The sequence below is a fragment of the Thalassophryne amazonica genome, chromosome 9 (genome assembly GCF_902500255.1).
Source record: "Thalassophryne amazonica chromosome 9, fThaAma1.1, whole genome shotgun sequence".
Lineage (NCBI taxonomy): Eukaryota > Metazoa > Chordata > Actinopteri > Batrachoidiformes > Batrachoididae > Thalassophryne > Thalassophryne amazonica.
Genome location: NC_047111.1, coordinates 78,259,673 through 78,275,552, shown reverse-complemented (window position 1 = coordinate 78,275,552; position 15,880 = coordinate 78,259,673). Strand labels below are relative to the sequence as shown.

General features: G+C 41.8%; 1 protein-coding gene across 1 annotated transcript in view; it reads right to left on the bottom strand.

Annotated features, from left to right (window-relative positions):
- The window catches only part of phldb2a (pleckstrin homology-like domain, family B, member 2a), a 67,166-nt gene that overhangs the window by 25,370 nt on the left and 25,916 nt on the right, over positions 1-15,880 (bottom strand). The window contains exons 3-5 of the mRNA XM_034178473.1: positions 9,280-10,250; positions 8,091-8,426; positions 1,303-1,437 (exon numbers count right to left, since the gene is read on the bottom strand). Of these exons, the coding sequence (XP_034034364.1) occupies positions 1,303-1,437; positions 8,091-8,426; positions 9,280-10,250 (1,442 nt within the window). The remainder of the gene's footprint in view (positions 1-1,302; positions 1,438-8,090; positions 8,427-9,279; positions 10,251-15,880) is intronic.

Sequence of the window (15,880 nt, the reverse complement as noted above, 5' to 3'; positions counted from 1 at the left end):
CATTGTCCAGACACAGAAAGATGAGGTTAGTAAGTATCAGCAATGAGTCTGAGAACTGGGCGTGACTAATGGTAACTTGTTCTCAAATTATTTGTGCTTGACTAGTTTTCATATGTGTGTGTGTGTGTGTGTGTGTGTGTGTGTGTGTGTGTGTGTGCGTGTGTGCACGTGTGCACGCACACACATTCATGCACATGCACATATGAGGGACGAAAAAGTGTATACACAGGTCCTACACTGAAAAAGAACCAAATTAAAAATTTGTTTCAGTTGGTAACATCTAAATTAATTAATTTGTTTGAACTTGATTAAAAAGTTAGATCAGCTCTAACTAGCAGTTGATCCTGGGACTCCGGCAAGGGTGGTTGCATTTCCTCCTCTCTCCTCTGTCTCTGCTCCAACCTTCAAAAGCCCTATTTCATCAGACTGTGAATTCTTCAAAACTACATTTGGATTAACCATGGAGTTGATCAGCTGGTCTCTGAACACTAATGACACCATTTATTCAACAATGAAATCAGGGCTGGGGGACCCTGCCTGCCCAGATGGAACCTACCCTGTGGACTGTATTCTCGATGCCTGGAAGAAGTGGCGTGTTGCGTCAAAGACTTATTTATATTTGGTTTTATTGTAGGAGGGCTGGTACTTATTGGTTTATGTGCTGCCCTGACATACCAGAGAATTGGCAAGACAGCTGCTACCAGAACCATAACCCCTCATCTGTCCATCATGATTAATGAGTTGGGCAAGGCGATACAGTCTCAGAGTGCGTTAACCCTTGAACTCAGATGTGAGTTGGATAACATCTTGGAGCAAATGTACGCCTTGCAAAGGAAGATGTCAGAGACTAGGGAATATTCATAAATTGGATTTAGTCGGTTAGAGGAGCTGCAAATGTGTTTCTCTGCTTAACCCTAAACATGGCAGGCTTATCAGCCTCCAAAGGTCAAAATGCCCCGCTGTTTTCCTCCAGAAGAATTTCTACGGCCTTGGTGAACCATTTGGCTGCCCCTTTTATCTTCTGCCCTCCCCGACAGTCTGATGTTGTCAAGGCAACTCTAGACATTATGCACACACTGACAGAAATTGATACAAACTCATCTCATCTGCACACGACACACCTGTGTATTTGTGCCAAATTTGGTGGTTGCATCACCATTTGAAAGATTTTTTTTTTCAGTTATCCACTGCACTATGTAGCTTGAAGACACGTTTAACATTGCAAAGTTATTCAAGCAGTACTAGATACAATCTGAACACTGAGGTGCTCAGGAATAGGCTGCTTTCATGTGTACACAGTACCTCTCGGACGGACTCCTCCATCTGGTTGTCCAGGTCCTTGATCTTCTGCTCCAGCTCCTCTATGTTGTTCAAAACTTGAATCCTTTCTTCCTCGATTTGTTTAAATTCCTTCTTAAGCTGCACAGTGTCCAGGGCCTGCAGTGACATCAGGAATGTAGCTATAAGCTCGTCTTGACTTCACGTTGTGCTGCAGAATCCATTTTATATGAATAGTTCAACTGACTCAAGACACTTGTAAAACTGTATACATATAAATGCATATATAAACATGAAAAAAACATCTTAATTATTCCTGCAGGAGCATATTTTGGTGTGTACCTCTGCCAAGGACTTTATATTCTTGTGCCAACTCTATCATCCAGAAACAAAAAACATTACATTTTGATTATGAACCATAATCTTTCTCAAAACTCTTCACCACATTTGGATCTAGATATTGCTAATATCCAATGAAGATCAAGCCACAATGACAGTCAGGTAAGGTCTTGCAGCATGCGCTGGTGCCACACATTGAAACATCCACAGCTCCATGAAACCGGCGTGGATGGGAACCACGCAGGTAGACAACTGATAGTATCGAGGACAAGACAGGAAAGACTTGGGACTCTGAGAGTTCAACCTTCTTTCTCTTACAAAGGCATCAGAATTGCTAAATATCTGTCCAAAAACCTTATCATACTACGATCTCTTGCCACACGTCTCTCAAACTCAAATGCCATTAAATGTCATTGCCGACTGGATTTCAATAAATTTCGGTGCATCCAGAAAGTATTCACAGCGCTTCACTTTTTCCACATTTGGTTATGTTACAGCCTTATTCCAAAATGGATGACATTTTTTTTTCCCTCAAAATTCTACATGCAATATCCCATAATGACAATATGATTAGTTTTTTAGATTTTGCAAACTTACTAAAAATAATAATTAAAAAACTAAGAAATCACATATACCTAAGTATTCACAGCTTTGCCATGAAGCTCAAAATTGAGCTCAGGTGCATCCTGTTTACAGTGATCATCCTTGAGATGTTGCATACAGCTTAAATGGAGTCCACCTGGGGTAAATTCAGTTGACTGGACATGGTTTGGAAAGGCACACACCTGTCTACATATAAGGTATCAGAGTTGACAGTGCATGTCAGACTACAAGCACAGAGTTTGATTGGGGCGGTGCACATGTCAAACAGTAACACAGGTGTCAGGGAGGACAAAACCTGTGGAGCAGAAGGGCAAAAGCTCACTTGATCTTGATTTTCAGTATGAATATAGATTGTAAGAGCAGGCATCACAATCCTTTTGGCTAGTTTGGTTTTAAGCGGGAGGCATCAGAAAAGTTACCACAGGGATAACTGGCTTGTGGCGACCAAGCTTTCATAGCGACGTCACATTTTGATTCTTCCATGTCGACTCTTCTTGTCATCATGAAGCAGAATTCACCAAATGTTGGAGTGTTAACCCACTAATAGGGAACGTGAAAGAGTCTAACACGCTTGCGAGTCGAGGGGTGGCACGAAGCCCGTGGTGCAATGAAAGTGAGTGGCACGTAGTCATCCTCCCACAGATGGTATTGCACCATTGGCTCCTCAGCCAAGCATATACACCAAATCATGAAGAAATTCACGTTTTGTGACTTAGATTTTGCGAGACCTGCATTCACGTTTCGGAAGATATTTTTTCAGTATTCACATTTTGCAATTCATGGTTTGTGAATAATTCATGATTTGGGGGGTTAACATCATAATCAAGAAGACCTGAGGCTGTAATTGCTGCCAATAGTGCCTCAACAAAGTATTGAGCAAAGGGTGTGAATACTTACTGTATCTCTACACATTCCCCACTTTCAGTACACACAGATACACTTCTGATGGCTGAGTCCTGGAAGTCATTGAAAGCCTGGTCCTTATTTTTGACCCAGGACAATTGCAAACCCAGATACTCTCATTCTCCGCTCAGCTTCTTAAATGCTTGCAATCCAAATACTGATTCCCTAGTGGCAGTGATTAATGTTGTTTCCAGACATAGAAACCAAGACATTAAAATAATTTACTAAATATAAAAGATCATGCAAAGAAAATGTTCAATCTGGGTGCAGAAGTGAATCTGGTTCATCCTGTGGGAATAATGGCATACAAAAACTGTGGTACTTTGTGTAGAGTTGTTGTTTTCAGAGCAGCAACTTGTACTGGACACACAAACACACAGCATCATTCACACAGACACAGAAGGTTGTTGACAAGGCCCTTTTCCTATCCTCGGGTTCGGGTTAATGCAAGGTAGAGGATCTGTGTGTTATACTGTCAGATAAGTAAGTAAGTAAAGTTTATTTTTATAGCACAGTTCAAGATAAAATCACAAAGTGCTTTACAATGGTAATAACATAAAAATAGAACTATAGAAATTAAAACAGCAGTGACAAAATAAAACTATAAAACTAATTAAAAGAAAGCCTGTACAAATGGGAGCAATGAACCACCAGATGTGGGCCTGAAGCCCACATCTGGTGGTTCCTCATCCCCTGTGGCAGAGGTATACCCTCTGGTGAGAGATGTTCCAATTGTTTATTGGGATTAAAATGGCAGAAAATAAAAAAATGAAAACTGATGATTTTCAGACAAAACATGCACTTTTAAAGACATACGTTAGCAAGATGGAAGAAACGTAAACAGCAAAAATAAATAAATAAATAAATTAAAAATTCTAAATTATATCCCCTCCACTAAATCAAGAAAACCCTCAATGCTTGGCAAATTTCCAAATATTTATAGCTCCCGGCCCCAGAAAAAATAAAAGTGGCCCCCAAACAATATTTTGCCTATGGCCCCTTGTTGCCTACTGGCCCTAGCGGTATCTATGACATTTACTAGCCATGTCTTGCACAGTCCTGTCATTCAGTTTTTATAAAATTTTGCCTTGTCATATTATAAACTATTCAGAAATGTGATTAATATATTGTTCAGTCAGTTGTAAGACTAGATCTAAAAATGCAAACCCTTTACGCAATTGCTAACTTAATATCTGAATAGCAATTATGTTTGCTCGCATAGTGCAGTAAATGCAATGGCTCTTCATGCTAAACTGACTGGAAAATGAGTTGAGCTTATTTATGTATGAGCTCTTCATATAGTCAGCTAATATGCATTCATCAGGTAATGCTGTGCAGTTACCTGGTTAACGAATTTAACATAATAATATAGTATAATACTTATACTCAGGTATGACTTATACACCTAAAAATCATACATTTGTTATTCATAATAATAATTATAGTAACTATTTATGTATATAGGATTTTCACAGGAATGAAAGCACTAAACAAAATAAACTCCAATATTAAAATAATACGAGGGCTGTCAATAAAGTATAGGTCCTTTTTATTTTTTTCAAAAACTATATGGATTTCATTCATATGTTTTTATGTCAGACATGCTTGAACCCTCGTGCGCATGCGTGAGTTTTTCCACGCCTGTCGGTGACGTCATTCGCCTGTGAGCACTCCTTGTGGGAGGAGTCGTCCAGCCCCTCGTCGGAATTCCTTTGTCTGAGAAGTTGCTGAGAGACTGGCGCTTTGTTTGATCAAAATTTTTTCTAAACCTGTGAGGCACATCGAAGTGGACACGGTTCGAAAAATTAAGCTGGTTTTCAGTGAAAATTTTAACGGCTGATGAGAGATTTTGAGGTGATACTGTCGCTTTAAGGACTTCCCACGGTGCAAGACGTCGCAAAACTTCTCTGTTCTCTCACGACGTCCTGGATCAGCAGAGCCTGAAATGTGGAGGTTTTCAGCTTGAAACAGGCTGACGATGGCGCCTGAGAGCGCTGTGCGTCACTGACTTTCTGTACGTCATGTGACCTATAATAGGAAAAAAAAAGTGTTTCCATTCAACTTTATCAAAATAAGGCTTTTTGAATTGCCTGAAAAGTCACCTCATGCGAGTACCAAAATGTTTTTGAGATATTTGAGAGTTTTGTCAAAATAAATGTTTTTCCTTTGAATTTGCTGCTTTAGTTTGTGCAACTGGGAAACCAGCCAAGCAGCTGAGGCAAGACCCAAAAGAAAGTTATTATGTCACCAAGCTTACAGTCCCGCCCATGTTGTTAACTATTAAGATGTCATTTTCTGTTGTAAGTGCAGCATAGTGCTGAGAAAGATTAATAATATTCTCTCAACTAACAGTAACATTTTATACATGATTATTTAGGGAAGGGGGCAACATATTTGGCTTCTGCAGGGTGCAATAAATAAATATAAAACAAACAAAATTTTTTTAACGAGAGCACCAAGATCGTAAAGCGCAAACCTCCACCAACACTAGTTTCAACAAAATTTTACCTTAGAAAAAAAATTTCTAGGTTAAAGTCCTGTTAGAAGTGGCTTTATATAAGATAAATTAGATTATGATTAAATGTTAGGAGTATGTATTTAATTCATTCACTTGAATCAAAGGGTTTTTTTTTGTGGTGTCAGGTTTTTCCACCTTTTTCGGTTTCTGAATTCTTTTTCAGATAATTTTCACAGAACATTGGTTATCTCTGCTATGCACAATTTGCCATTGCTTTTTGCACTTGGTGTTTCTGATTGATAACTAGAAGATTGACCTCCATCCAGTTTTGGTGGTGTAGGTAAATCCATAGCGAAAAAATGAGAATGATTGAGGCGCTTTTGATTGAGATATAATGCAAAATGTACACCAAATGGGCTTTTCAAAATTAAATTTAAATGTCCAAAAAATACACGATCAAGATCAGATCCAGCTCAAACTTTGTCAGGCGTCAGTGCGTGCCAATCTGCACTCCACTTTCAAATATGAAAGAAATTTGATCTTTTTTGACAGAGTTACAATTTTTTGAAAATTCATTCAACATTCAGTGTTAAAGGATAGGGATTTTTTTCCCAATATTCCAAGATTTTTCCTGACTTTGACCTATGACCTTGGAAATTTAATCAATTCTTGCCTATGAGGATCTGAATCATCTGTAATAACAATTTCATTGTGGGTTCCAGTCTGTTTACAAACAAAAAAACGGGCGAAAACATTTGTTCATTAGTGGAGGTAATACAATTTTAAAAATAAATAAAAAGAACTTGAGGACCAGGAGTACAAATGGACACTTTTTGGTGTTTTTAAACAATAAAAGCAGATATTGGCTATTTTTTGCCTGAGACTGCTTTGCCAAGTGAAGACTCTTTTTTTTTTTTTTTTTGGCTGAAGAATACAATGACAGCTGCTGTATTAAATCACCCAAAGCTGGATCACTGACAAGAGACAAGATTCTTTGCTACTTTATGTCATGGAACTTTTTGCCAGTGCCCTCCACTGTCAGTCACACCACAGAGTGAATATTCCTACACTTGGTATCAAACTAACAGTCACACTGTATTTCAGTCTTCTTGTGCCTTTTCTGTATCATCAGGCCTTCTTCCTGCAGGATGAATGTGACGCAGGAGCTCCAGGATTTATACAGTTTCCTTACTGGTTTGTAAGTTTCTAAGGAATGTAAAAGACGCAGGAGAAGAGAGACTCGACAATGACTGTAAACCTCTGTCACAATGTGCAGGAAAACACATCAGTTACTGACTGATTTCATGTGTTTCTCTATAAACAAAAGCAAACAACTCCAGAAAATATTCTGTTAATTGTCAGCATAAAGTTGAAAACATCTGGAAAAATGCATGCCTTTTCCATGCATATACACTAGAATTCTTCCACAGCTTTTGTGCGCAACCACACATATAAACACGCACACACACACACACACACACACACACACACACACACACACACACACACACACACACACACACACACACACACACACACACACACACACACGTGCATGCACTAAACTCTCCGTGGGTTAAAGTCATTTCCTGTGCCCCCCTCCTCCTTGAAGAGTTTGAATGGCCGAGTGCTGCAGGAAAACTAGAACATCTTCATTAAAACCAGACACACCGTTAATCTGTGAGTGCTGCAGACTGGAAAAACCCCTCAACGTTTTTACACACACTCTCGCTCAGCAACTCTGAGACTGAAGAGGAGGTGGACAGATTTGAATTTTATTCTACCTTCTTTGCTCAGTTGAAGCCCTTTTATAGCAAATTCTGTCCAGTAACCTGTTTGTTTGTTTGTTTGTTTAGACGTTTGAGCATGTTTTCTGTCATTACCCTGCGTATCAGCAAAATGGTGAAAGCGTGTATTTGTGGACAAGATAACTCAAAAATGGTTGGATGGATTTCCTTCAAACTTGGTGGGAACATTACTTGGATAGATGTTTAGATGTGATTAGATTTTCAAGTAGTTTGGTCAAAGGTTAAAGTCAAGGAAAACATGATCCTAAAACACCTTTTTTATATATCTCAACAACCTAGAAGCCTAGCTGGATCAAATATAGTGAGAATATTAGAATGATAGAAATGATTAGATTTTTGGGCAGTTTGATCAAAGGTTAAAGTCAAGGAAAATAGGATCGTAAAAAATTATATATATATATATATATATATATATATATATATATATGCATATTTCAACAACCAAGAAGCCTAGATGGATGATCTAAAGCATATATTGATCAGCAAAATATTTCTGATTGATTGGTATGATTGATTTCATAATGAGGTCACACAGAAGTCATATGGTGAAGTTATACATACTCAAACACACCATATGTGTATTTACTTGTGCATTATTATGGTGGTGTGTGGAGCACTCAGGGTTCACACTTCATTTTAGTCCAACGTTCTTCACATTCTGTGTCATTGTAAAACTGTAGTAAAATGGTGGATGTTCTTACTTTGGCCCTGTGGTGAGTGGAGGGTGAGGGGACATTGCTGTGCAGACTGACTGAGGGTGAGTGTGGCCGGGCCTCTCTGAAGCCACTCTGCTGTCTCTGCTGACAGAGTTGTTGCTCATCAGCATGTGGGTAGTCCCTGGGTCTGGCCCCAAAGCAGTTCTCTTGAGCGGTGCTGCTCGGAGAGTCTGAGAATACGGACTCATCGTCTGACACCTGCAGCTTCTCTAACTCCTTGTTGATCTTCTGCAGGTCGGACACCGCGGAGCCCGCTGACTCTCTCTTCACTTGGCCAAACTCCGTGCACAGATTCATGATGGTCTCGAGACGCTGGCACTCCTGCAAACAGAGAGGAGGAGGAGGAAAACATAGCTGCATATAAGGTCAAAATCAAAGGAGAAATGCAAATAGTTCAAATACATAACAGTTGCCCTGGATACTGTTTTTGTTTGTTTTTGTTGGGTTTTTTCACACTGGCATTTCAAAACACAAAAATGCCATTGGGTTTTGAATTATTTTCAGTGCTAACTTTCTTAAAACTTTGTCAAACAAGGTACAAGCAATAAAACTTTACAGCAAGGGTCTCAACCATAAGGCCTATGGGCCGGTTATGGCCACAAGTCAGCAACTTATGGGTCTTTCGCTCATTAAACACAACCTGCATGATAATACTTCCTTTGTGTTGTCTGTTTAACCATCTGAGGTCAAGTATTTATACTCATATTGTATTTTCATTTATTTAATTTGTTGTTATTTCTGTTATTTCTTGTTTAATTGTCTTTTTGTTCCTCAAAATGTTAGTAACAGATTTTAATGAAATGTGACAGAGGAGTGAACACTGAGTGAAACTGATTCCATTTTTTTGAAATTGTTAAACTGTGCATTGGTGAAACGGCACCTCCCCACCTGCATTTCACCTTGTCTAATAGGACTGTTGAGGTATGCTATATGTTGGCGCGCTCTAGTTTTTTCCTTTGGGAGGAAATGATGCCCCACCCCCCCACCCCCCCTTGAAAAACTGCATCTGGTTACTGGCACATGTACAGTGTACTTTAATGATGAGGCCACTGCTTGGAGTTTAAAAGTACTAGTAAGTCCCTTTGGCGTTTCCCTTGTTTCCACTCAGGGTCGCCATAGCAGATACTATTACTCTTGAATTTAAAAAAGTCAAACATGAAAGAATGTAACTCACCAGTCTCTGCACTTTCTGTTCCTTGAGTCGTTCATCCCTCTGGTGTTGGTGGTAGTCTTGCAGCTCTTCTTTGCCGTTCAGAGAGCTGATGCTGCCTACTCTCTGCCCTGGACTTAGCCCACCTTTGCCAAAGGACAACCTGCTGTCACCAAAGCCCAGATCTAAACAAGCACTGTCCAGATCTATGCCCAGAGAGCTCAAAGAGCCTAGGCTGGCCCTCTTGGGGGTGTTGGGCATGCTTGCCGGGACGGTCACATCTGGTGGTTGCTCAAGTGAGGATAGACTGCGCCGTGGCATTGCAACTGGGCCCGTCCCTCTGTGGGAACTCACTGCGTGGCGTGAAGGTAGTGAGAGTGCAGGTGGGTCTGTGGCGTGGTGGAGCCGTGGCAGAGACCGGCTGTGCATTCCGAGACTATTGAGGGAGCCTGTGGAATACTTCCTCTGCCGGGATTCTGCTCCAGCTTTGCCTTGAGAGTAGATCCGGCGACCCATGCGAGGACTGGAGGGCATACTTGCTGCTCCACTTTTGGCCCTGGGAGAACAAGGTACGGGCTCCCCGTAGGAGGAGAGAAGAGAGCGTCCATCTGCTATGTTAGAGAGGAGTAAGCTGTCTTGTGATTGGTGACGAGAACTGGCGTGACGGAGAAAGCCATTAGAACTTAGCTGGCGTTCACCCTGGCGGGGCGATGGGGGCACACTGCTGCTGGTTATGTAGGAGAGGGTTCTGGAGGCAGATGGTGGGCGATCGGCACTGCCAAGTACCGAAACTGGCCTGGTAGGCTGCATGCCAACAGGAGAGGGGACATTGAGGTCCTTACAGCCACATTCTGCTGCTCTTAGACAAGCCTCCAGAGCGCTCTTCCTGCGCTGCAGCGTCTCCATCAGTTCTTTTAGCTCTGCCTTTGAGCGGGAGCCTCTCAGCATTGTCCCACCCGCTAAACCACTGTTGCCGTGTTCAATCTTCATACAGTCTGCAAGAAAAGAACAAAACTGACAGAGCATGTAATCCTGACACCTTTGTGGGCTCTGATTCAGGTTTACTGTAGCTTATTTAATAACACCGTCTCAGCTAAGAGAACAGCTATCACACATGTGCTGAGCAAGAGGGGAGAAAAACCACTGAAGAATGTATACTCGTAGAGTTTTGAACCCAACACAAACATTGGCTCGACCAGCGGTTAGGCCTCATCTAAAAATGGAATAATGCTGGTGGGCCCATATAAGAAAGAACGCAAGAGTTACAACTACAAAGAAGACCAAGAAGACCCCTTCCTCCACAGGACAAGCATCTCAGCAAACAATCTGCTGACAGTGTCCTCCTTCATGCGTGGCTGGACACTCAATAAACCTATAACCACAGTGGTCATGTGTTATTAATTTAAGTTTATCTTGTATGAAAAACACAAACTGTTCACACACTGAAAAAAGAGAATAGTTGAACCAACTTAAAAAAATTACAATTGGTAAAACCTGAATGAATTAAGTTGTTTGAACTTACATTTGTAAGTTAGATCAACTGTAGATCAACTCTAACTTACAAACTTAAGTTGAAACAACTTAATTCATTCAGGTTTTGCCAATTGTAATGCTCTTTTAAAAGTTGGTTCTATTTTCAGTGTATTAACTACTGGAGTTACAACTAGACGTGGGCCGATAACCAATTTCATGGTATACTGCGGTATGAAAAACCCACGGTATCAAAACCACTAAAGTTTTCCGTTATACTGTCCCTACGGTGTGAGCGGATTATGAGAATTGTTGACAGGCAGAGCGGAAGCGGCTGCTGCCGCCCTTCCCCCTAGCGTGCACCTTTGTCTCTGTTTACAAACAGGCAGCTAACGTTAGCTAGCTCTGCATCATGGCTGAAGGAGGCAAAGCCTGCACTGAACTTTCCCTCTGTCTAAAAGGACCAAGCTGGCTGTATGGGATTACATGGGCAGACTCCAACAAATTGGAGGAAGGAGGTCGTCCAACATTTTTTTTGTTTTATTTTCTGCGGAATAGCCCTTCAAACCAAAAACGGTAGTAACAAAGTACCGTAGCTATGGCCTGTGTCAGACGTGGCGCGATTCAAGATACCCGTAAAGGATTACATGGAAGGAGTAAACTTTATCCCATCTTTGAAACCACTGAGAAGTTCAAGTGGTGGACTCGAGTCGTGCTTGTGGTCGACCAAATTTCTCCCTCAAACATGTCAAGAAGGACAAATACTTCTATTCCAAGCACTTTGTTGGTGAAGCTGGGCCAAGTATTTGAGCATCCGGAGTTCCGGACCTTATTCCAGCCACGTTCTCCCTAAGCAAGTAAGTCATGTTTCCCATGAGGCAGATGCTACATGTCTAAAAGAGTGACTATTATTTTGGTATTTTCTCTAAAGTTATCAGTGGTATAGTGCTCGTAGCGGAAAGCATTGTGTCAATTAGTGCACCTGAATCATGCGCGCTTCATATGCAAATAGCCACAATGTTGTTAAAGCACTTTACCGTGATATCGTGAAACGATGGTATTTTTGCCCACGGTTATCATACTGTCCAAATCTCATACCAGCCCATGCCTAGTTACAAGATAATGCATAACAATATAAAACAACTTATTAACTTTTTGGCACAGAGACAATTGCATGGTCATTTAACACAGTTTTCTTCAAATTCCGATGTAGGACGTGAAGCCTATTGGTGCCAGTGCTTATTCTCGGATTCAGCAGAATGAAGCGGATGAGAGTCTACGACTCCCCTGTGGCAGGTTGACGCAGGTTACTTCCCCAACCAAAGCCAGTGCCCACTTGTCCATTTACAACTGGGTGGACTGGGACAATGCAGACTGAGTGTCTTGTTCAAGGACACAGACAGGTAGTGTGACCAGAAATCAAACCCAGGTCTACATATTATTAGGCCAGTCCCTTATCCCACTGAGCTACCATCTCTACTTCTGCTTTACTGTTTTTCTTCACAGTGATCATGTCTTAATTGCCTGTCTGTGCAGCAAGGCTAGGTTGATTATCCTCTTCATTTTAAATAAAAGTCAGTGCAGCTGGAAAGTATAGACCTAATCCACAAGTGTTACATTTAAAGAGAGCAGCCTAGGCTTCTGTTCATTAGGCTTGTTGATGGTCTGTGTTTCTGAGGTGTTTATACTCTGACAACTTGCAAATCGCTCATTCTCCATTACTTCCCCAAGGAACAAGATGCAATTGAGCTCACATTTGATTCTTTTTGAAACAGTCATTACAACTTCTTGTTCCTGTCTCACAGCATCCTGGTTGGAGGTGCCATGGGGTTAAATAGGGAGCCAAATGATTAAATGTTTTGCAGAGAAACCTCAGATTTAGAAAGTTCATTCATGAAGATTTGACCTGTTGCAAGTAGCACTCAAGTACAGCAGGAGCTAAACCCTCTGTACTTATCCAAGCTTTTAACTAGTAACCAAAATAACTGGCACAATACTGTGATTCATGTGCATCGTGTGTAATATATCTGTTCACTGGAACCAGATGATCCCAATCACAGATTAAGATAAGATAAGAAAAGATAAGATAAGATAAGATAAGATAAGATAAGATAAGATAAGATAAGATAAAATGTTTCTTTGTTACTCCTGAGTCCTGCATGGGGAAATTTGCAGTGCCATATCAGCAGTGGTAATAGTAATTGTGCAACTGCATGGCAGAGTAAAATGTGCAAATCGAAGTCAGGGTAAATGCCTAGGCATGGCAAATCAAAAGAATGGAAAAAATAGAGAAACACTATATACAGTACATTGTACATAAGCAGGGCAAAGGTACATTGTATGCAGTGGGTATAATAAGTTGTGTTATCTGGGTTTCTCGACCTGGTATATGAAGCCAACCATCACAAACCTAGAAGTTACAGTGGACACTGATTTGAAATTCCACAGTCATATTAGGGCTGTTGTTCAATCAATCAATTTCAATCAGTTTTATTTATATAGCGCCAAATCACAACAAACAGTTGCCCCAAGGTGCTTTATATTGTAAGGCAAGGCCATACAATAATTACGTAAAAACCCCAACGGTCAAAACGACCCCCTGTGAGCAAGCACTTGGTGACAGTGGGAAGGAAAAACTCCCTTTTAACAGGAAGAAACCTCCAGCAGAACCAGGCTCAGGGAGGGGCAGTCTTCTGCTGGGACTGGTTGGGGCTGAGGGAGAGAACCAGGAAAAAGACATGCTGTGGAGGGGAGCAGAGATCAATCACTAATGATTAAATGCAGAGTGGTGCATACAGAGCAAAAGACGAAAGAAACACTCAGTGCATCATGGGAACCCCCCAGCAGTTTAAGTCTATAGCAGCATAACTAAGGGATGGTTCAGGGTCACCTGATCCAGCCCTAACTATAAGCTTTAGCAAAAAAGAAAGTTTTAAGCCTAATCTTAAAAGTAGAGAGGGTGTCTGTCTCCCTGATCTGAATTGGGAGCTGGTTCCACAGGAGAGGAGCCTGAAAGCTGAAGGCTCTGCCTCCCATTCTACTCTTACAAACCCTAGGAACTACAAGTAAGCCTGCAGTCTGAGAGCGAAGCGCTCTATTGGGGTGATATGGTACTATGATGTCCCTAAGATAAGATGGGACCTGATTATTCAAAACCTTATAAGTAAGAAGAAGAATTTTAAATTCTATTCTAGAATTAACAGGAAGCCAATGAAGAGAGGCCAATATGGGTGAGATATGCTCTCTCCTTCTAGTCCCCGTTAGTACTCTAGCTGCAGCATTTTGAATTAACTGAAGACTTTTCAGGGAACCTTTAGGACAACCTGATAATAATGAATTACAATAGTCCAGCCTAGAGGAAATAAATGCATGAATTAGTTTTTCAGCATCACTCTGAGACAAGACCTTTCTAATTTTAGAGATATTGCGTAAATGCAAAAAAGCAGTCCTACATATTTGTTTAATATGCGCATTGAATGACATATCCTGATCAAAAATGACTCCAAGATTTCTCACAGTATTACTAGAGGTCAGGGTAATGCCATCCACAGTAAGGATCTGGTTAGACACCATGTTTCTAAGATTTGTGGGGCCAAGTACAATAACTTCGGTTTTATCTGAGTTTAAAAGCAGAAAATTAGAGGTCATCCATGTCTTTATGTCTGTAAGACAATCCTGCAGTTTAGCTAATAGGTGTGTGTCCTCTGGCTTCATGGATAGATAAAGCTGGGTATCATCTGCGTAACAATGAAAATTTAAGCAATGCCGTCTAATAATACTGCCTAAGGGAAGCATGTATAAAGTGAATAAAAATGGTCCTAGCACAGAACCTCGTGGAACTCCATAATTAACCTTAGTCTGTGAAGAAGATTCCCCATTTACATGAACAAATTGTAATCTATTAGATAAATATGATTCAAACCACCGCAGCGCAGTGCCTTTAATACCTATGGCATGCTCTAATCTCTGTAATACAATTTTATGGTCAACAGTATCAAAAGCAGCACTGAGGTCTAACAGAACAAGCACAGAGATGAGTCCACTGTCTGAGGCCATAAGAAGATCATTTGTAACCTTCACTAATTGTTGTGTGGGCCGCCAGAAGAGGAGGTACTGCTGGCCCACCACCAGAGGGCGCCCTGTCTGGTGTGCGGGCTCCAGGCACCAGAGGGCGCAGCTGCCTCACAGGAGCAGCCAGGGTGACAGCTGTCACGCATTACCTGCAACAGCTGTTACCAATCATCTGATCGGCAGGAGTATATCAGCAGGACAACGTCTCCACCTCTTTGCCGAGATATCGTTTCTACCGAGAAGGTAACGTGCTCAGCTGACTGTTTAACAGTGATCTTTGTGACTTTTGTGCATTGCTCTGAGAGTATTTTCCAACGAGAGGTGGAGGTAACTTACCTGCCGTTCGGATTCCTGGGTGCGAACGCGCCCTCCTTTAATTGTCCTTTGTTCCTCGCCAGCAATACCAGGTCCGACACGCGGAGGCAGTGGCCATCTGGGAGTTCGGGACTTGGCGGCTCCAGTATTCCCGGGGTCTGGTGGCGGAGGAAACCGTGTGGTTCCGGTTCTACTTTGGAGAGGCGTCTCCTATCTTCGAGCCTGCCCACACGACACCTGTGTGAATTTGACTTTGTCCATTATTGTAATCTGTTGTTCTTGTTGTGCATTTTCACAACAGTAAAGTGTGTTATTTGACCTATTCCATTGTCCGTTCATTTGCGCCCCCTGTTGTGGGTCCGTGTACTTACACTTTCCCAACAGGATATCTCGGCCAACGTCATGGATCCCGAGGGGCGTCAACCGGCTGTTGAACGGCCAATGGAAGAACAGGGCACACAGGCGTCCGCAGGAGGAATGGTCGGTGAGTTGCAGCGGATCCTCACCGCTTTCACGGCTCGGTTGGATTTAATGACCGAGCAGAACGTCCTCCTTAACCGCAGGGTGGAGGCTCTCACCGCACAGGTGGAAGCACGCCCTCAGGGCGCTGCTGCGGCTCTCCCTCCTGTCGACCCTGTGCGTAACAGTGACGTTCCACAGGTCGTTCAATGCCCCCTCCCACCTTCCCCGGAAGCATACATAAGCCCTCCAGAGCCGTACGGAGGTTGTGTGGAGACGTGCGTGGACTTCCTTATGCAGTGTTCGCTCG